At 37.3% G+C, this 21821-nt stretch overlaps 1 protein-coding gene across 2 annotated transcripts in view; it reads left to right on the top strand.

The window, feature by feature from the left end:
* unc13c (unc-13 homolog C (C. elegans)) overlaps nt 1-20683 on the top strand; it is a 262698-nt gene extending 242015 nt beyond the window's left edge. For both annotated transcript variants that reach the window (XM_084123554.1, XM_084123553.1), the window contains exons 31-33: nt 7132-7224; nt 8316-8475; nt 19066-20683. In XM_084123554.1, coding sequence (XP_083979680.1) covers nt 7132-7224; nt 8316-8475; nt 19066-19351 — 539 coding nt within the window. In that variant the 3' untranslated portion in view covers nt 19352-20683. The remainder of the gene's footprint in view (nt 1-7131; nt 7225-8315; nt 8476-19065) is intronic.
* Nucleotides 20684-21821: the final 1138 nt, after the last annotated feature.

The following is a 21821-nucleotide window of genomic DNA, read 5'->3' as shown; positions in this document are numbered from 1 at the left end:
TTTTTATATTGCTCATCTCCAGAAACTCAAAGTCTAACTCGGTTATATGCAGAAATATCAATGCAGTTTAATAAGTGCTTCCATAGGTGAATGAGAAATGAATGGGACTATGGGAAAATCTCCCATAGTCCCCCAGTTTCCTCTCACTCCTTTCTGAACTAACTTTAAAAAAATAAAAACCTCCGGAGACAAGTTTGTTTTCTTTGTCTGTGAAAATGCCTGTGAAAATGTATCCCGTGGGTTCCAGCGATGCTATGAGACCCTGTCACTGGACAGGATTTTCTTTTTTCTTTTTTTTTCAGTCTGACCAGAGGAGAAGAGAGATTGTTTTTTTTATTTTAAAGGTGGCTTAAAACATCATACATTTATTTTTATTATTTAAGTTTTCTACTTGAGGTCCATTATAATAAGATTTTATAAAGCTGATTAGCATTGTAAAAGATTAATAATTCAAAGGAAAAAGTTCTGAAAATCTTAGATCATTGAAAATTAGATTCTTCATATGATTTTTTCATGCAATAAATTTCTGGCGATCACAACATTTTTCATAGTTTACCATTTGTAGCGTTATTGTAAAAGTCTTTTAAATTTCCCTATCTAATTGTGGCCTGGAAAATAAATCCAGGGGCCCATCAGGCATCTGCCAAAGTGACTCTTTATGAAACACAATGTTTGTTACGAGGTCAGAGAGCAAATGAAAGCAGAGACGAGGTTAATCCAATATTGATTGATTGTTGATGTCTTCCGTGGACGCTATAGGTCATTCTGTAGTCATTCATTTAGCCGACACATGTCATGCGTTCTTGAATTAGTTTGGGCAAATGTGGCCTTGACAGTTTCTCTGTTTGCTGCAAACCTTGAAGGGCAAATGCAAAGATACAGAACACACCATCATCACTCCAAGATGGCAGCATGTCTTTCTGTCTGTGCGTGACAGTGATTGATATTTGATTATTCATGGGATAATTACCAACTGATCATTTTGTGAGCTTTCGTACAATATAACTATAATGTAGAGTCGGTATTTGTCATATTCGATGGTTGTTTTATGACGCAAATCCGTATAGTTTAAGTCAGGACTGACATCCTCAGTGAACTGGCACTGCGCTAGTTCTAGCAGTGCAGTCTGAAAACGCACGGTATCCGTAAAATCCCAGTCTGAACAAGTGGTTACGACCATCAAGCTGGTACGGAAATTTACCTGGAACCGCGCCGTTTCTGGAGGATCTGTTTCATGCTGACTGGTCAGTGCCTGGAGCCTGCTAATCCGCTGGAGCTCCAGTGCAGACGTGTCGCTGAGTTTGATGGGCCTGATCTCTTCAAGATGAAGGAAAGTGCTTTTTTTCTTGTTCTTACTGCTGGTTTTTAAGATGTAGCCTGATGTTTTAGAGGCAGCTGGTCTTGATTTGAACTCCTTTAACCGCTTTAATTGCTTCACTTGCCAGGCTCCTGTTTACGAGTGACGACACGTAACATCATCGTTCGCCGCGGAGAAACGGATAACCCGTACTGGATTTTTCCGCCGCTGACCTGGACTCTGTTATCATACCTAGGCCTGTTTTTTGGCTGCCCGGGTCCTACGTAATATTCTGTCTTTCCACGTCTGGGTGGTGCGACGGGCATGGAGAGAAAGAAGTGTTTGCTCCTTGCCTCGCTCTGTTTTATTTTTTCTTTGTCCTTATTTGTCTCAGGAGGCAACTACTACTGGAATGGCTACTCCAGTCCAGTGCTCCCAATACCGTGTGAATCATATAAGGGCACATGCGCATTTGGTTGTTCACTTAATGTTGCATTATTCCCTTTGCCCCTGTTCTGCCCCTCTGACACTGTTGACTTGGTCTGTCTGTCTAGTATCATGACGTTATGTGATAACTTTACCACTATCTCCTGTGTGCTCCAAGACTCCAATTTTGGTCGGAGAAGCAATGAATCGTACAAGAAATCACTTAAGTTAAAATGTTTAATTGCTTTATTACTGTTGATGTCAGGAAATGTGCAGCCAAACCCTGGCCCAGACATCCCTACAGGTTTTAACACCCCAGCAGATTTTAAAGAAAGGTCTGGTCTTGCTTTCTGTCATTTGAATGTACGCAGTCTTGTTCCTAAAATGGGCATGTTGCATATCTGGACTCACTTGCAGATACTGATGTAATTGTCTTGTCTGAAACCTGGTTAAGTAAATCGGTCTTACATAAAGAAATCGATATAAGTGGTTATAACGTTTTTAGGACTGACTGCCCTAATAGAGGTGGGGGTGTAGCAATCTACATCAAAAACCAGTATCAAGTTAATGTACTGCTATCAATATCGTTAGTTAAACAGTTTGAATTTTTAGCCTTGGAGCTCGAAGTCTCTAAATCACTTTGTTTAACGGTTGTTGGTTGTTACAGGACACCTTCAGCTGTTAGCGGTGCTCTGCCCTCCTTAATGCAACTCCTTTCTGATTTTAACTCTAAAGAATTAGTAGCCTTCGGAGGTCTAAATTGGAACTGGTTACAACCAATATCTGATGATTTCAGAGCTTAATAAACCTCTTTCAGATTGTTGATAGTCCCACACGGCCAAACTTCAAAAACCCGGAAAAATCTTTGCTAATAGATGTGATTTTAACTAACGTTCCTCATAAGTACTTAACTGCTTCCATATTTGCAAACGTCATCAGTAATCACTGTGTCGTAGCAACAGTTAGAAATACTAAAATACCAAAACCCAAACCATGCACTATAGTCAAGCGTAATATGAAGCACTTCTCAGAACAAGAATTCCTTCATGATTTATCTAATTTTGACTGGGAAAAAAATGTATTTCAGTATAGATGATAGTGCCTGGAACCTCTTTCATGAGGGGTTTGCTAATATAATTAATAAGTATCAGTGTTTCCTTTAGGATTTTTTTTAGCAGTGGGGGCAGGTCTGTCCGAACAACCACCATCTTAATAAAAATACAGCTGTTTATTGTTTGTTCATTAGTTCACAGTGCATTAACTAAATGTTAACAAATACAACTTTTGATTTCAATAATGTAGGCTATTAAATGTTGAAATGAACATTGGCAAAGATTAATACATTCTGTAGAAGTGCAGTTTATTAAAAGTTAATGTTAACTAATGTAGTTATAACTAGAGTTTAATAAATGGAACCTTATTGTAAAGTGTTACCGATCTGTTATACACCGATTCAGACGTCTCGTGAGTTCAGTGTTGGAAAGATCAGTCGTTTAACCATTCATTAAAACGTGGAACCTTGCTTCGCAAAGAGAGTGCTCGCGCGCACGCGACCAGAGGGCGCGCGCTCTCGCTCTCTCTCTCTCGTTCTTTTAAACATGCGCCCAGCTGTCACAAGCGCAGCAGTTTATCTACATTACACACCGGTCAAATAAGACTTTGGCGGGACAAAAATTCGCTTTGGCGGCCGCCAAAAAAATCTTCGATCGGGTCAGGCGCACAAGTGCGCCTAAATATCTTTTCATGGTCGCACACAGACATATTTAGGTGCAAATGCGAGTGAAATGGTCGCACTGTAGAGCCCTAACGTTACCGTGGCGGCAAAAATTTTGCCGTGGCGGGCCGCCATTAACTAATCAACATAGAGGAAACACTGAGTATGCTCCATTAAAGAAATACAGAGTTCAAGGCCGAAACAATACTTGGTTTTCTCCTGATTTAACAAATATCCTCCATGAGCGCAACGTGGCATGGGCAAAAGCCAGAAAAATAAATCAGAACTCTGACTGGCTGGTTTTCAGGCAACTGTCCAATGCATGTACTCTTAAAATTAGAAAAGCCAAAGCTGATCATTTTCTTTTTCAAACCACTCATAACCTGAATAATCCATCAAAATTTTGGAAAACTATCAAATCTTTATCAGAAAACAGTAAAGGCCAGGAGCTTCCTTCTAGCATTGTGATAAAAAATGTGCAAAAAGTTTCTGATAAGACCAAAATACTTGATTGTTTCAATGAACATTTCATAGCCTCAGGATTTTTATTTGAGTCACTCAATACTCAACATGAGTGTTCCTCTACAGTGGAGACTGTTGGTTTCAGTCCTAATACAGTTTCAGACGTAAATAAAGCCCTCAAGCATTTGGACAAAATCTGCAGGCCCTGATAAACTGTATCCTTACTTTTTAAAGCTAGCAGCAAATTTTATTGCCATGCCTTTAACTAATATTTTTAATCTGTGCTTGAACACAAATGTCATTCCTTCCATCTGGAAATCAGCTTTTGTGGTTCCCCTGTTAAAAGGTGGTGACTCTTCTATCTTAAATAACTATAGACCGATCTCTAAATTGTCTGTTCTGGTTAAGGTTCTAGAGTTCCTTGTCAGTGATTAATTACAGGATTTTTTTTAACAGTAAAAATGTTTTATCTGACATCCAATCTGGTTTTAGAAAAAGGCATAGTACAACATCAGCAGCTCTTAAGGATTTAAATTACGTTATTGAATCCATAGACAACAAGCAGCATTGTGCAGCCCTTTTTTACTGACCTTTCTAAGGCATTTGATACAATGGACCACACAGTGCTTAAGCACAGACTGTGTAGGGCTGGACTTTCTGAACAAACTGTCAGCTGGTTTGTTAATTACCTGACAGACAGAACTCAGTGTGTGCAGGCGGAGGGCAACACCTCTCGCTATCTCAGAACAACAAAAGGCGTGCCTCAGGGGTCAGTCTTGGGGCCACTGCTTTTCATCCTCTATATAAATAACATTGATTGTAACGTGTCTGAAGGGAAATTTCATTTTTATGCAGATGACACTGTACTGTATTGCTCAGTGCCCACAGCAGACCAGGCCCTCTCCCAATTACAACTTGATTTTAACACACTTCAATAGAATCTTTATGATTTAGAACTTGTTTTTAAATGCTGAAAAAAAACAAAAGTCATGCTTTTTTCAAATTCGAAATCCAAATCAAATCTGCTTTCAATTCTCACTTCCCAGGGTACAAAGATTGAATGTGTTTCTAAATATAGATATCTTTGTATTTTAATAGATGAATCTCTTTCTTTTACCCTTCATATAGCAGCTAGCAAAAATACTGAAACTTAAACTAGGGTTTTATTTCAGAATCAAATCCTGCCTTTCGTTCGAGGTTGGTTTCTGCCACTTTTATGTCTATACTTGATTATAGTGATGTTTTATTCATGCATGCTTCGTCTCAAAGTTTACATGCACTGCACACTGTATACCATGGAGCTCTGATGTTCATCACTGGTTTTAAAGTCCTCACTCACCATTGTGAACTGCATGAATGTGTTGGATGGTCTTCTCTATCAATACGGAGACTTCAACACTGGTAAATCTTCATATATAAGGCTATTTTAGGTCTACTTCCATCCTACCTTCTGGCCTACAACAGTGTAAATAATATCGGGACTTACAATCTTCGTTCCCAGGATCTTTTCCTTCTATCTGTTCCAAAGGTTAGAACTGAGCTGGGAAAAAAGCCTTTAAGTTTGCTGCTCCCTCTACATGGAACAAGTTACAGAAATCTATGAAATGTAATAAGCTTGTCTCATTGGTCGCTTTTAAGAGGATGTTAACTGACTTGGAGGCAGCCACATCTGGCTGTAGATGTTTTGCCTGATGTGTTAAGGATTGTGATTGACTTCAATGGAATTGCTATTTCAGTTGTTTTATGTTTTTATTATTTTTGTGTATTTTGTGTATGTATGTATATATGGTTGTACTGCTGCCTGTCTTGGCCAGGACACTCTTGAAAAAGAGATTTTTAATCTCTATGAGTATCTTCCTGGTTAAATAAAGGGAAAAAAAACTAAAAAAAAACACCAATTACTCTTCCGTTATTCTCACGTTCAGGAGCGATTTACTCCAGTGAGGATAGAGTTTCATTTTGTTAACGTTTCTCTTTTAATATATTGTAATACCGCAATACTGACAAGCCAACCGCAGAGGAATGCAAGCAACCACGATATATTGCATGTTTTCTTTTTTTCATAAGGCTATGCCCTTCCAGTTTTAAGAGTAATCTACTGGAGTTGATTCAGACAGATAACTCCTGTATTGAATGTTAAATAAGTTAATAATGATAATAAGACGGCTCCGTGGATTTGAACTTAACAAGCCTAAACAGACAGTGAATGAGAGAGAAAGAGATCGACTGAGTGCGTGCGATTACCTTCATCTGCCTTTGAGGTCAAGTCATATATATTTGTGAAAAGGTTGCCGTGTTCAAGTAAGGCGAAATCTTTGTCGTATCATCCTTTTAACATATAAGGGTATTCCCAATGAATGGCATCAGCGCTGATCAATGCATTGAATCATTGCCATTGATCTCTATTAAGTGAAGCTTCAGCTGCAGCGTTACCAATGCAACGCATTGCTGGTCCGCTGAGCCTTGAAAAGTGGAGCTCAAAGTTAACATAATTAACAGCTTGTTTCAATATTTGATTTGGTTTTGAATTAGATAATTTAAAATTACACACTTGAATGATTATAAAGATATATTGCTCATGCCTGGGTGAATAGTATTCGCTGAGTTTTGTTTAAGTTTAGAGACGTGCTCCAAAAAAAAAGTTCACCGAGACGGACAGGCAGAAAGCACACCCTGTTTATTTTCTTTATTTTACAAAAACACAATGTTTTTTTTTTCGCTTGTAAGTGGACACATAAAAAAGTAGACATTTAACAGTTTATTTTTTCATATTTCTTAAGTCTGTATGACCATAAATGACCGAGTATTTTAAGTCTATTTTGCTGCTATATGAAAAAAATCGAGCAAAACGCGCCGGCGCGTTTGCCAACCTCAGAGAGTTAAGTAGGTTTTCCATTTACCTAAGTGTCTGGAAAACTACTGAACAAACCTGTCTGGGAGTGATACCAGTTATCTACATGAGAGATAAATAAACAGACATGATAAATAAAACAAACACTTTCTTTAAAAAAAAATTTTTTTGAATGTTTATTGTACTGAAACCCTACTGATATGTCACTTGCATAATAATTTGGATCACAGTGTATACAAATCTAAAAACATAATAATTGACCACTGATTTCTATGGTTTTATTGTATATTGGTGTGTGGGTCAGTGTGTCACGCATGCTCTTATGTGACGTACAGTATGTATCATGTGTCAAGTTATCATGTGACTCAACACTGATTCCAGGTCAGTCCATGACTGCATCCAATGGGGAGGTCGCCATCCAGGTGGACCTGATCTCACACCCCGGTACTGGAGAGCACAAAGTCAGCGTCAAAGGTAACACACACACACACAGACAGCGATTAATTCATGATTAAGAAACTCTGAGGTCTAAATGAATCGAATTGGTATGTTTCTCTTTGTCTCTCTGACTTTATATTCATTTGATTAGCGTTTGGATTATGAGATTCGTTTGCTGCTGCTCAATTAATGACCCGCAACCACAACGTAATAAAACAGACTAGCTAACTAGCCTGTTGCATAAAAAAAAGAGAGAAAAGAAATGCATAAAAAAACACTTTTCTAATCAAAACAATACTAGTGAAATTGTGTTATTGTGAATTTAATGTATGAATTTGAGACATCACAAATCAGACATTATAATATTCATAATTATTCTCCATGATTTATTGTATACATTACATTAATTAAACTATAGTTTATTAATCTGTAGGCTGTTTACTGTTGCCAAGCAACTTTGCACATTAATATTAAATTAAATTATCAATCATGTGGCCTGATGGGTCTATTTTCCCTATCATTTCTTGTCTGCAATTTTGCAAAAGCTTCAAACATGCCTCATCTGATTTTAGAGTCATAATGATGTTTAATAATACAGCATCTATTTTACAGAGCATGTCTAGAAGTTCCATGTTGGATTTCTCTTTGCAATCTTAGAGTCTAGACGACCCACTCTGGTAGTCGAGTTCAGGTTTAGTTACACAGTTCTAGAGATGGATAAGGAATTCTAGTAAAACACATCAGAGAGTTTAAAGCAGCAGAAGCAGATAGTCTTTTCTTCCCTATTGTGACGTATATCTGAAACGGCTTCTGGAACGAGAACAAATGTATGGCGGGACTTGATTTTGTACATGGGGAATTGATTGGATGGTTGTGGTTTGCTATTGGTGGATCTCCTGTGAGTGACAGGTTGTCAAAAGGGAGGGGAAGTTATTTTGAATAGAGATTACAAGTCATGTGAATTTAAAAAATAATGATATCCACAGATGTGTAATTTATAATAAATACTACAATATTCCATAAAAAAATAAGAATTGTCCATTTTGATTTTATGGTGACTTCAATGTCTGTCTTACCAGTGTAATGTTTGATGATCTAACTCGAGACCATCCGCTTCTTCTCTGCAGTTGTGGGTGTGAACAATATCAACTGGTTGACCAATGCCATGTTTCGCCCCTTCGTGGAGATCAACGCCATCGGCCCACACCTGGCTGACAAGAAACGCAAGTTTAGCACCAAAACCAAGAATAACAACTGGTCTCCAAAATTCAATGAAACATTCCAGTAGTGAGTATTCATTTAATACAGGATTGGAACCTTTCCATAGTTTATACTCATAATAGTTGGTGTTTACAAAAATATATAAAAAGTATGATGTTTATGGAGACAGAACCATGGCAATATCAATTTTTTTTTCTTTTTTTTTTTCAAAATATAGTACACTAAGTGCTGCCCATGTTCAGTATCACATACACTACTGTTCCAAAGCTTGGGGTCAGTAAGATTTTTAAAATGTTTTATTAAAGAAGTCTCTTATGCTCATCAATGATGAATTTATTTGATCAAAATTACAGCAAAAAACAGTAATATTGTGAAATATTATTATAATTTAAAATAAATGTTTTCTATTTGAATATATTTTAAAATGTAATTTATTTCTTTGATGTAAAGCTGGATTTTCAGCATCATTAATCCAGTCTTCAGTGTCACGATTCTTAAGAAATCATTCTAATATGCTGATTTTGCTGCTCAAGAAACATTTCTTTTTATTCAAGGGAGGTCTTAACGGTGTTCTACACAATAGGGTCGAATGACAGGCTGGCATCAAAGATGACTCAATTTTTATTTTTATTTGTAACTTAAGGAAACACTATCAACAGGGAAAGCTATAGAGCCAGCATTACACAGTTGTTGGGGAGAGCCAAGGGGCTTGACTTAAGTTTTAGAACTATTTAAAAAAAATAAAAAATAATAGACATCCATGTCTTAATCTCAGAAATTCAGTTGAAAAGATTAGAAACGTCCACATATTGAGCATAAATGCTCTCAATAAATCATTTGTAACTAAAGTGGCTAGGTTTCACAAACCACTGCTAATTTTAACTGAAAAGCAAGCATACAGTATGTGGGATTTGGTATGGCAGAAAGCACGCCCTTTATATCCCTTTATAATCACAAAAAAACTGGGTAACACTTTATTTTGATGGTCCCTTTTGAACATTCTGTTGACTATGAGTAACTTTGCAACTACATGTCAACTAACTCTCATTAGAGTATTAATAGACGGTCTGCTTAATATCTGCTAATTCTTTATTGTGATGGTTCTCCAACAGACATTCTACTGACTATAAGAAACTTTGCAACTACATGTCAACTTATTCCAAACCTAACCGTACCAGTCTACTAATACTCTACTACTAATACAACGTTACTTAGTCAACATAATGTGTTAAAGGGACCAAAGTGAAACGAAAAAGATAAAGTGAAACCAAAAACGGTCACTCATCTTAGTTTATCGCAATCTCACCAAGTTCCGTTATAATCAATGAAGCTGACAACACAATGAATCTCATATTTACATAATTGTTTATAACAATGAGGGTATTTGCAATCGTGCAGAACTCAGAATCCACTCAACGCTCAAAACGCCAGAGTTTTTGTTCAATGTTAAAAGCTTGGAAGAGCCAGGACATTTTTTTATATAACTCTGATTGTATTCGTCTGAAAGAAGAATGTCATATATACACATATATACATATATACTCACTTGAGGGTGAGTAAATCATAGGCTAATTTTCATTTTTGGGTGAACTGTCCCTTTAATCTTTCTAAATGCAGTGAATTTTGGCTTGCACTTCTGTAACCAAAGCTGAATTGTCTTTTCCCATGTGATGTGTCATCTGAGTGGACCGCTTTCAGTGTTTTAGTGGTGCCTGAGGGGCTCAATGTTCACACCTTTGGGGGAGATAAACCCATGAATGGCTTAATAATAGTAGTCAATGAACAATAAACTGGGTTAAGTGAATGTATTTTAACAAAAATCTTACATACCTCACCTTTAACATTCTTATGGAAACTTTATTTATTTATTTATTTATTTTTTTGCTTTATTTTACAGTACATGTACTTAGAGTGTACTTACCTAAGAAAGTACTGGGTATTATAAGGTAACAACATGGGTTAAGGTTAGGTTTAGGGGTTGATTCAGGGTTAGTACCTAGTTATGTGTGTACATAGTATGTGTGATTACTATGAACTTATAGTATGTACATGGGGAACAGGACTGTAAAATAAACTGCTACTGTTTTTATGAATAGAAAGTTCAAAAGAACAGCATTTGAAATAGAAATATTTGGTAAGATTATAAATGTCTTTACTGTCACTTTTGATAATTTGAGTGCATCCTTGCTGAATATAAATATTTATTTCTTACTTGACCCTGAACTTTTGAACAGTAGCGTATATCAAAGTACCATGGTATTACCTTCCGATACCATCATAGAATTGATTTTTAAGAGCTGGATGGCAATTCCATAGGGTTATATTACTGAAAATGACATCACAGCTACTAGTAATTGGATAAAGTCATGGTTCGATATGCCATTACTACTATTCCCTCTGTAATCACAAATTTCACTCAGTCATTTTGTCCTGAACTTAAACAGAAACTTTCGTAGTACTTTTGAAAGATCACGTAAGACTCAGTATCCTAAGAGGACTTTCACACTGGGCATGTTTGCTGCAGTCCGAGTGCGATTGTTCCTGGCGCCTCCCGCGGCGTTGGTCTGGTTTCACAGTCACTTGACTATCGAACCCTGGTGCATTTGCATTCATCTTACATCATCACAAGCGTGCATGGTGCATGATAAAAAACTGAATGCACAGCAGAGACTTGGGTTTCACTATGCGCAATTGCTTTCACATTCACACAGTTCCACATTTTCAAACTAAACTGCCAGTGTGAAAGCACCCTAATAAAAGCTGTTGTACATGGAGCTCATGGACCAGATGAATACTTTTCACTTTATCTCTGTAACCCTCCTGTTATGGGCCCCTTTTTCTTGTGAAATAAATTAATCATGTCTGACTGTAAATAGAGCATTATACATCAGCCACTGTCTCATCTACTCCCTGGTTTTTCACCGGTGGTATTGACTTGTCGGCTTTAAGCTGCACAAATGCACTTGAACAACAGCACAGAAATCAACCCTTCACATGAAGATTTACTTCTGACAGTCTCATTTTAGGTCTAAAAGACCCTTGTGGAAGAATAGATAATTAAGAAAGGCTTTCCAGAACAGTTGGCTCAAAAGAAAGACGTAAAATATGATGGAAGCCCCGCACAAACTCAAAGACACACTGAATTAACCTCTCACTTAGAGCACACATAAAAAAAAAAACATGAAATCAAAGCCAACCTTTAGATATTAAGGGCCTTTTAGCCTAATGGAGTCTTAAGCCGTTTTTGTGTGGAATCATAAAAGAGCTCCTGTGTGGCTCCTTTCACTCTGTCAGTGTGATTTCTGTGTTTGATAGATGCTAAACATTAAGCTGATAAAAAAGGATGACCTGGTTGCTGTGTACTACTGTCAAGGGTGCTTTACAGACTCGTCAGATCCAAGACATACCTGCAGAGAAGACATTTACATTCATGTATTGGACAAACATTATTTATATTTATTTTTTTGCTGGCTGATATTGACAGTCATCTCAGACTTTCTGAAAACTAGTGATGTGAATGAAGCACCATGCAAAGGTTTTCAGTTACTTATGTCATTGTAGAGATGCTCTATTCACAGTCAGCCATGAATTTGAAAGCAAAAGTGGTCAATTATAGGTGGGGTTACCGTTCACTTCATTCATCGTTAAAATGTTTGGATGCTTATTTCCGTCAATGGCGGGAAAAGAGTTAATGTAATAATAATAATAATTAAAGCTGCAAGCAGCATTTATCGGGGTTCAAGCAGTTAAGGCCTTTAAGGCATTTAAGCACAAAAGCATCAAAAGTTATTAAGATTTATTTAGCAAGCATGTAACCACTGACATAATAGATGGAAAAGACCATTTACAGCCAATACAGGCAATTTGCCATGGGATATATATGGTTTTAAAGCTTTTTAACAGTTATAGCGCCACCTATGGTCCGATCTCCATAAAATTGTTTACTGTGACCTCAAATTGAACCCATACACATGTGTACTGAGTTTGGTGAAGATATCTCATTTACTTCTTGAGTTATAGCCATTTGAGTAAAATAGGCTCCTCCCACAACGATTTGCCACATTCTAGAATTATTTAATATGATTCTAGCATGATTTACTATCATATACCATGTTCCAGAATGATTTATTAGGATTCTAGCATGATTTACCTTGATACACCTCATTTCAGTATTATTTACTATGATTTACAATGTTTCTAGCATGATTAACCACATTACTAGCAATTATGTGAAGTGTCAGTGCAAATGAGGTGATGAACACTGACAAAATATTATTGTGTTATAATAGTTAGTTATATACGTGATTTTTAGTGTGTGTCCAAGTATGAATGCAAAAGCACATGTAAAAGCTCCAAAACTCTGGAATAGCCTTCCTGATACTGTTCGTTGCTCAGACTCGCTCTCCCAGTTTAAAACTAGATTAAAGTCGCATCTCTTCAGCCAGGCATTCATATAATATTTTTAATCTTACAGTTCAAATTACAATCCGGCCTCTAGTTAATAAACGCCAGAGGAGAACTGGCCCCCGACTGAGCCTGGGTTCTCCCAAGGTTTTTTTTTTCTCCATTGGGTCACCTGATGGAGTTTTAGGACACTATTAGGTCACTTGATGGAGTTTTTCGGTTCCTTGCCACTGTTGCCTTTGGCTTGCTCAGTTGGGGATATTCTGGGGATATCTAATTTGATTTTATCAATAAATTCCACTAGAAACAAACCTTGTTGTATTATTTTAATTTAATACTGTGAAGCTGCTTTGATACAATCTGTATTGTGAAAAGCGCTATACAAATATACTTGACTTGACTTGACTTGACTTAAAATATTTCATTATTGAGTAGAATGGCCAGCAGAGGGCACTAGAAGACCACTTATTGGCTCACTTTCACTTTAAACCAGTTTTCTGCACTAAAGCAAACCAGTTTTTCCATGTTAACTCAATGCATGCTTACACACACACACACACACACACACACACACACACACACACACACACACACACACACACACACACACACATACACACACAGTTTAGTTAACCATGATTTACCATGATATACCACGTTCTAGTATTATTTACCAGGAGATAAACGACAATCTAGTATTATTTACTTTGATTTACCATGTTTCTAGCCTGATTTATCACATTACTAGCAATTATTTGAAGTGTCAGTGCAAATAAAGTGATTAACACTGACAAAATATGATTGTGTTATAAAAGTTATTGCTATATAAGTGATTTTTTTAGTGTGTATTCAAGTATGAATGCAAGCACATGTTGAAATATTTCATTAATAAGTAGAATGGCCAGCAGAGGGCAGTAGAAGACCACTTATTGGCTCACTTTCACTTTAAACCAGTTTTCTGCACTAAAGCAAACCAGTTTATCCATGTTAACTCAATGCATGCTTACACACACACACACACACACACACACACACACACACACACACACACACACACACACACAGACACACACACACAGCATAGTTAACCATGATTTACCATGATTTACCACATTACTAGCAATTATTTGAAGTGTCAGTGCAAATAAAGTGATTAACACTGACAAAATATGATTGTGTTATAATAGTTATTGCTATATAAGTGATTTTTAGTGTGTATTCAAGTATAAATGCAAGCACATGTGGAAAAATTTAATTAATAAGTAGAATGGCCAGCAGAGGGCAGTAGAAGACCACTTATTGGCTCACTTTCACTTTAAACCTCATGATTTTGACCAGTTTTCTGCACTAAAGCAAACCAGTGTTTCCATGTTAACTCAATAATGCATACTTGCTACATATGCTACACACAATAATGCTACACACACACACACACACACACACACACACACACACACAAATGTTTTAGTGATATTGGTGTCACATTCACCTTCATCACATTCACCTTCTGTCTTCATCACATTCACTATCTGTCGTCATCACCTGCACCTGCTCCTCATCACCCTCCTCATCATCACCTGCTCCTCATCATCATAACCGTCACCTGTTGTCCTTGTCTTGATCTGTGTATTTAAGTTCCCCTCTCATCCATTATCATTGTCGGTTATTGTTTGTGCACTAGCACTCTGTTATGTTTGTTTTCATGTTGGAAAATAAAACCTTTGTTATATTTGTACCACACACACACACACACACACACACACACACACACACACACACACACACACCATCATTTATCATGATTTACCATGGCTGATACCAATACCAATATGAGAAAATGACTATTTTAAACAGCGGGGGGCAGTAAAATACCACTTATTGGCTTAACATGCCATTAATTCATATCATTTTCACCTTTTTAACTGTTATAGAGGCAAATTTTGTCCGATCTGTCTGAAAATTTTCATGCTTGTTCAGGGTGATATTTCACACGTTCTGACTTGTTTTTAAGAAGGTCTGAGCATTGATTAAAGAGATATAGGCTTTCGGGGACACTTGGTAAAGGCCAGATTTTGAAGTGAACCTATTATAGCTATCCAAATGAAGTAGTTCAACTTTTTCTGACAATTATTGATCTAGTGAGTCCAGAGAATTGTATTGCACTAGTTTTGAACATTATGATATGAAAATTATATGATCAGAGATGGAAAAGACCATTTACAGCCAATACAGGCAGTTTACCATAGGAAATATATGATTTTAAAGCTTTTTAACAGTTATAGCGCCACCTATCGTCCGATCTCCATAGAATTTTTCATGCTTGTTAATGATGTTATGTCACATATGCTGACCACTTTTTGTGAAGTTCTGAGTTTTTATTTAGGATTTATAGGCTTTTTAATGTATTTTGACACGCCCATTTTATAAATGACCCTATTAGAGCCATCCAAATGCAAAAGTTCAACTTTTTTTTGATAGTTTTTGATCTAGAGAGTCCAGAGAATTGTCCTAGACTGGTCTGGTTCCGATCGGGCGAAAAACCTAGGACTAGTTCGCAAAAGTAGGTTTTTAACATGTTTGCGAATATTTAATGAACGGTTTGATTGACAGCAATGGTTCTTGAGGCAAAGTTGTTCAGGATGAGGAGATCTATCAAATGATATGCATATTGTGTGGATATTTGTAACACCACGTGATTACAGAGCCATAAAACTCGTTAGCGCCAACTAGTGGCCGATTTCTTTCAAAATTCTTACAGACCTCTAGGGCCTTGAGTCGAACATGCCCATCGAGTTTCGTTCCGATCGGCCTCCGTTAACCTTGTCTAATAGGTGCTCAAATTTCATTGGCCGATGGCGGCCATGTTTTTTGAGATACGCCAATGTCCTCATACACATACATGGCACCTTGGACCAAGACACTGCATACCAATTTTCAAGTCAATCGGACTAACGGTCAGGTGGTTATAGCCTGTTTTATGTTTTTTTCATGTTATAGCGCCACCATGTGGCCAATCGCCGCGGTTTTTTTACTGTGACCTCAGATTGACCTCTTACACATGTGTACCAAGTTTGGTGAAGATACCTCATTTACTTCTGGAGTTATAGCCATTTTAGTAAAATAGGCCCTGCCCACGACGTACGTTTTGGCGCCCCTTAGCGTCCGTGAATCGAAATTTCAACTTTTTTTCGATAGTTTTTGATATTCAGACTCAAGAGAACATTTCTGCACTGGATTGGTTCCGATCGGGCGAAAAACCTAGGACTAGTTCGCAAAAGTAGGTTTTTGACAAAATTCAAAATGGCGGAAAATCTATCATGGCGGAAATGAAATCGGAGATATACGTTTTGTTCGTCAGGCGTCCAGCTTTCCAATGATATAAGACACTTGAGTCTACGACATACGGTCTAGTAGTTATGAGCAGTTTTGCGCTTTTGGTTGCTATAGCGCCACCTATGGGCCAATCGGGGTCATACTTTTATAGGTTCTCCCCAAATTGAGGACTACCATTTGGCCAAGTTTCAAGGTTCCAGCTCTTACGGTTTGGTCTGCACGATGCGTTTAAGGGGAAAATAATAATAATAATAATAATAATAATAAAAATCAGTACAATTACAATAGGGTTTCAGCACTTCGTGCTTGAACCCCTAATAATACGCCGAAAATATTTTTCCTCATCCAAATAAAAATCAAATTAACAGTAATGCACTTATAAAGGAAGTCTATGATGCAAGACATTCTGGAGAGTTGAAATTTGAAGCTTGCATTTTTGTTGAGATCAATGGATCATCAAACTCTGGTCAAACCGCATTACTCAACCTCGCCTCTATCGTAAATGAAGTCCCACACACATTTCAAAGCAATTTTTCTCAAACCTCCCCACCTTAAACCTTTAAAAAAAATCTGCTGCCCCCATTAAAACATTTTTAAAAATGAAAGATTATTTACTTGAAATCGAAAATTGGCATTGAAAAGCACCAGCAATTATTTCACCTTCACCGTGTATACCTGATACTAGTGGACAAACATGACAGAATACAATAAAACCCATTATAATCAGTGATTCTGTTTACATTGGATGCAGTGCGATGCGACACAACAAATCCCCGACAATAAACTGATGCTCCGTTCCATTTATGACATACTCCCAAGTGCTCGCACTATTTCTGACAATAAGGACAAATGGATTTGCAACGGTCCAGTGTAGATGGCTTTTAGATGTTGCACCCTATAACAGTTGCATCCGGTGTAAACAAGGAGCCTGTTTTGCTGTTGAAACACTGAAAAATATAACAATGAGAAAGAAAAATAGATCAGCACATAATTTATATAAACAAAAAAACTGAGCTCTTTTGATGGCTACCTCAGAAGCTTAGCTTTTTGTATGCCACACACTTTGAGAACCACTGTTTTAAATCGTCTCTGCTTGTTTGCAATGCAAGGGTAAATAAAGAACTGTTTGTTTGAATAAGTACAGTGTTTTCTTTACTTAAGATGAGAAACACTATATACTATATTTATAGGCTAAGGAGCGGAGAAGAGCGTCTTTGTTGTTGAGTCATAGCCAATACTGTCTTTGTTGTTGAGTCATAGCCAAGCGGCAACATTCTGATCTGAAAAATGAAGCCTACCCGGAAGTGCGAAAAACTGCAATACATCGAAAATCCGCTAGAAGGAGGTCCCAAAAGGGAGCAAATGTCCATAGCCCCCATGTTAAAATGTCTGTTTTCACAGCATAAATTCATGCTTTTACAGGTTGGTCCCAAGGACTTTTATTGTATTTTTCGATAGCTTCCGAGTGCCTGACAACTGTGAGGGGGGTGAATTTTTTTCTGACTCGTTAGTTTATATCGTATTTAGATATAAAATGTATGACAAATAAGGGCGTGGTTAACTTTGATTGACAGCTTGATTGACAGCTTAGGCTGCGCCAAGGAGAATGACAACATAAGAAGCGCCATTTTTTAACACAGTTGAAATATAATACTACTGTTTCTGTATCATGAAATGTAGTTTTAAGAGTTTTTCAGGTGAGAATGTAGTTGTTTAAAGCTCAAATCTGTGGTTTATTTAAATATTTATGAAAATTTTATCCAGTTGTGAGATCCAGCGATGACCAGGCGCTCGGCGTCATGTACCCCGCCTGGAACAGCCTTTCCTCGGCTAGTCGTTCTGAGGTTTGCCGCGGACTCTGGCGTCTCTGTAGTGGTTAAACATGAGATATAATTCGTCTTGTGTATATCTAAAGGGCGATCTTTGGTCTTGTGAATATAATTTGTTCCCTGGGCAATCGTTTTGGCTGAGGGGAAGTTTCATAACTTTATAAGCTATTTAACTTTACCATTGTATGGTTAGACTAGAGCGCTGACTTTGTATGTTTGACTGAATTGTTTGCTTTATTTGTATAGCTTCTTGTACCTTTTACTTATACTTTTATAATGGCTAATATTGATAAAAGGGAAATTTAACAAAAAGAGACTGGGTTGAGTTTTGTCATTTTAAATTTTAATACAATGAAGATGATCTTTAAAGTTGTTTACTGCAAAATCTGTTGTTTAGTACAAATGCACATATTGCCTGGACCATATTAAAATGTTTAATTTTTTATATTATATTTAAAACGAAAACAGGCAGGTTTGTGTTTTATATTTCGTTTTGTTATAAATAGGCAAACGTTATGTGCAGTGAATATAATCAATATGCGTTGCCTGAACCACATTTGTGTGGCTATAATGTTTAAGATTTCTTTAAATGAAAATGAAAAGAGTTAGTGTGGTGTTTTATAACATATTTCGTTGCCTAAAATATACACAGAGATAACCGGAGTAGCAGAGTGAGCTGAGTGACGCGCGCTGCGTCAGAAGGTGAGCAGGGTTAGGATTTCCCAAGATTTTCCAAGATGGCGCCGCCCATACCCCCCATAAACGGCTTCAAACCCGTTCTTCAGAAAGTCTATGGGTGACGTCACAGACGCTTTGTCCTTATTTTTTACAGTCTATGGTCATAGCCAATACTGTCTTAAATAGCCGTAGCACTTCATTTTTTATGGCGGGGGGCACAACAATACATTTTTCCTATGTCATAATATATGATAAATCCGGCCCTGATTATGTGTACACTCGTTTGTTTTTACAAACCGAGGGATGAGATGAATTGTAACCGACAGCATGTCACAGTCAGTTAACACCCGGAACGTGTGTATAATACATGGATGTGTATTAATATAAATGTTCTTGTACCTTCTCCGTCCAGCGTGCTGAGTAACGAACATGGCCCAGAGGCCTACGAGCTTCACATCTCTGTGAAGGACTACTGCTTCGCCCGAGAGGACCGAATCATCGGCTTGACGGTCCTGCAGCTCAGAGAACTGGCCGAAAAGGGCAGCCTGAACGCCTGCTATCCGCTCGCCAGGAGTGTAACGATGGACGATACCGGTCTGACCATCATGAGAATACTCTCGCAAAGGACCAACGACGAAGTGGCCAAAGAGTTCGTACGTCTCAAATCAGAAACGCGGTCAGCTGAGGAAGTATCGTAAAGAACCAGTGGGAAGAAGAAAAAAAAAGAGCAAGAGGGATATCGCAACGCAAGGCGGTTGTGTTTGTTTTTGTGCATGTGTGTAAAACATCTGTTGGAATGTTCATTTTAAACTACAAGTACGTACAAAAGTGTTTACCTACCGTATGCTCTCTAACAAATATTATATTCTACAAAGTTATGTTCAAGAGACATTGAATACAGTTTTGTATGACGATTAGTCTTTTTGAACAGGTCCTGTATTTGTTCAGATAAAGTGCCAAACATGATGAGTTTAAAAACAAAAAAAAACAAAAAAAAAACAAAACAAAAAAAAAAACACATGAATTATTGGTGAAGTTGGTATCTTTCTAAATTTGCTTGATTCTTTTGTCCGGTGTATATCATCCTCTCTTTAAGTGTGTGTTTGTTCGTCTTTTCATTCTCACACCATTTTTTGTAGTTTGTTTATTTGTTTTTTGCATTTTTGGTAACACACCCTTTCTCACACAGCACTGGTGGTGCATGTCTCGTTTTCTTGGTGACGTCTCTCCCATGTGTTCGCAGTGACTGTGGGCATCGGCTCGGACCCTCTCCCCTCCAACGTTTTGTATTTTGAGCCGACTTTAAAAAGAGACCATTTTTTAAAATGGCGATGACTGCTACGAATCTCTTCATACGTGTTTGTAATTTTATAGTCGTTGACAACAATGAAAACCACCTTGAGTGCTGTTGGTCCAGGCAGGAGGGGTGGAATGTTATTTTCGTTTGTTTCGTAGGTTTAGTTCCTGTACGTTTCCTTTTTTCTTTTTCTTTTTTACCATAGGCTTTCAGCCTTTCTGAATTATCACTGTGAACATGGGCTCTGAAAGGCAAGCTTACATCACATTTGTTGACTGTTTGATATCATCTTTTTATTTTTTGAAACAACTTTGATTCTAAAAAAAAAAGAAAAAAAAATTACACCAAAGTTACATGAAAATATTCATACAAAAGCAATCCATGATCTGTATGAACATCAGTATATACTATGTACACGTGCTACATACTGTAGATGAATCATGTTTATAGTATTGCTGAATCATATCTGATTGTGTTTATGGGCCGGGTTCTGAGTTTTTCAGGATGATTTCTGTGAAGTTGTTTTTATCTGGTATGAACGTGGTAATTGTTGCTTTACAAGAAGAGTCATATCGATCACTGTCATCTCATTTATTTTTGTTTACAGAGGAAAAAGTTTAACATTTGGTATTTATGCAACATTCCTATGTATTGCACTGATGGCAAATTGTATGTCATGTAAATATATTTAGTGAGAAATTGTAATTAAGGTCTCATTGTTTTAAATTTTTAAGGAAAGCAGCTTTTTCAACTCACTCAATTATCATCATTGAACATTCAGAGTTAACAGAGTTATGGGGTGAGTTTCACAAAAACATGGCCTGGTCATCCCTGATATAAAGGTACACTATGTAACTTTTTTTCTGTTCAGAATGAACAAAATTTAAATAATGAGTCAATACATAATTAATCCTTCTTCCAAAACGTGTTTTGTCTTACCCTGATTTACTGTGGTAAGCTAGTCTCAGCCTCAGACGTCACGCCCGCAGACCGCTGGCTGAACGTCTGATGCATATGTCATACAAAATTGGAAACACTTCAGGAGTTTCGAAGTCGTCATCTGATTGGTTGAATTCTACAGAATTTCCGAGAGGCGTGTGTCGCGTTCTTTAGCATTCCTCTTCTGGAAACAAAGATGCTGTGATGCCAAACTCCTTCATGGAAGAAGAAAGCTGTCGTGATTATAACTGTGACAATGAGCGATCAACTAAATGCTGGATTTTCAAAAGAATGTGAAGTAAGTAAAGTTTGTGGCATAGACTCTTTAAAATACCAAGAGTTCAAGAGTTTTACACACTGGTCTGTTATTTTTCACGCCCCTAAACATGAAACAGAACAAAAACTGTGATTGTTTGCTTTACGTGTCGGTCAGACGTTGTCTTGGGCAGTCGTTGGCCAATGAAAGCTGCTATGGAGTCCAGAACTTCTGACGTCAGTCTGAAGTTCTGGCTTTACGTGGGACTAATATTAAGCCCATTATAAGTGTTTATATTTTAGATCTGTCGGGATGGTTTTCACAACAAATTGCATGCATACATCACTCACACGTGCGTTTCTCGTCATATTTGTAAATAGAGAAATGTTCCTCTGGCTACTTGTATGAGTGGAAGTGCATTGACCCTACCCTCCAAATTCTCATTACTCAAACTTACAGACCCTTTCCAAAAAATTAGAATATCATGGAAAAGTGTATTTATTTCCATAATTCCATTCAAAACGTTAAACTTCCATAGATTATAGATTCAGGGCCCACAAATTAAACGATTTCAAGTATTTAGTTGTTTATTTGTACATAATTTGGGCTTCCAGCTCATAAAACCCACGAAAAACAGGCTTTCAAAAAATTAGAATATTACATGAAATCACACAGT

The sequence above is a fragment of the Abramis brama genome (assembly GCF_963993115.1).
Source record: "Abramis brama genome assembly, chromosome: 9".
In the NCBI taxonomy this organism is placed as follows: domain Eukaryota; kingdom Metazoa; phylum Chordata; class Actinopteri; order Cypriniformes; family Leuciscidae; genus Abramis; species Abramis brama.
Note: the sequence above shows the minus strand (reverse complement) of the source record. Positions and strands in the feature narration are given on the sequence as shown.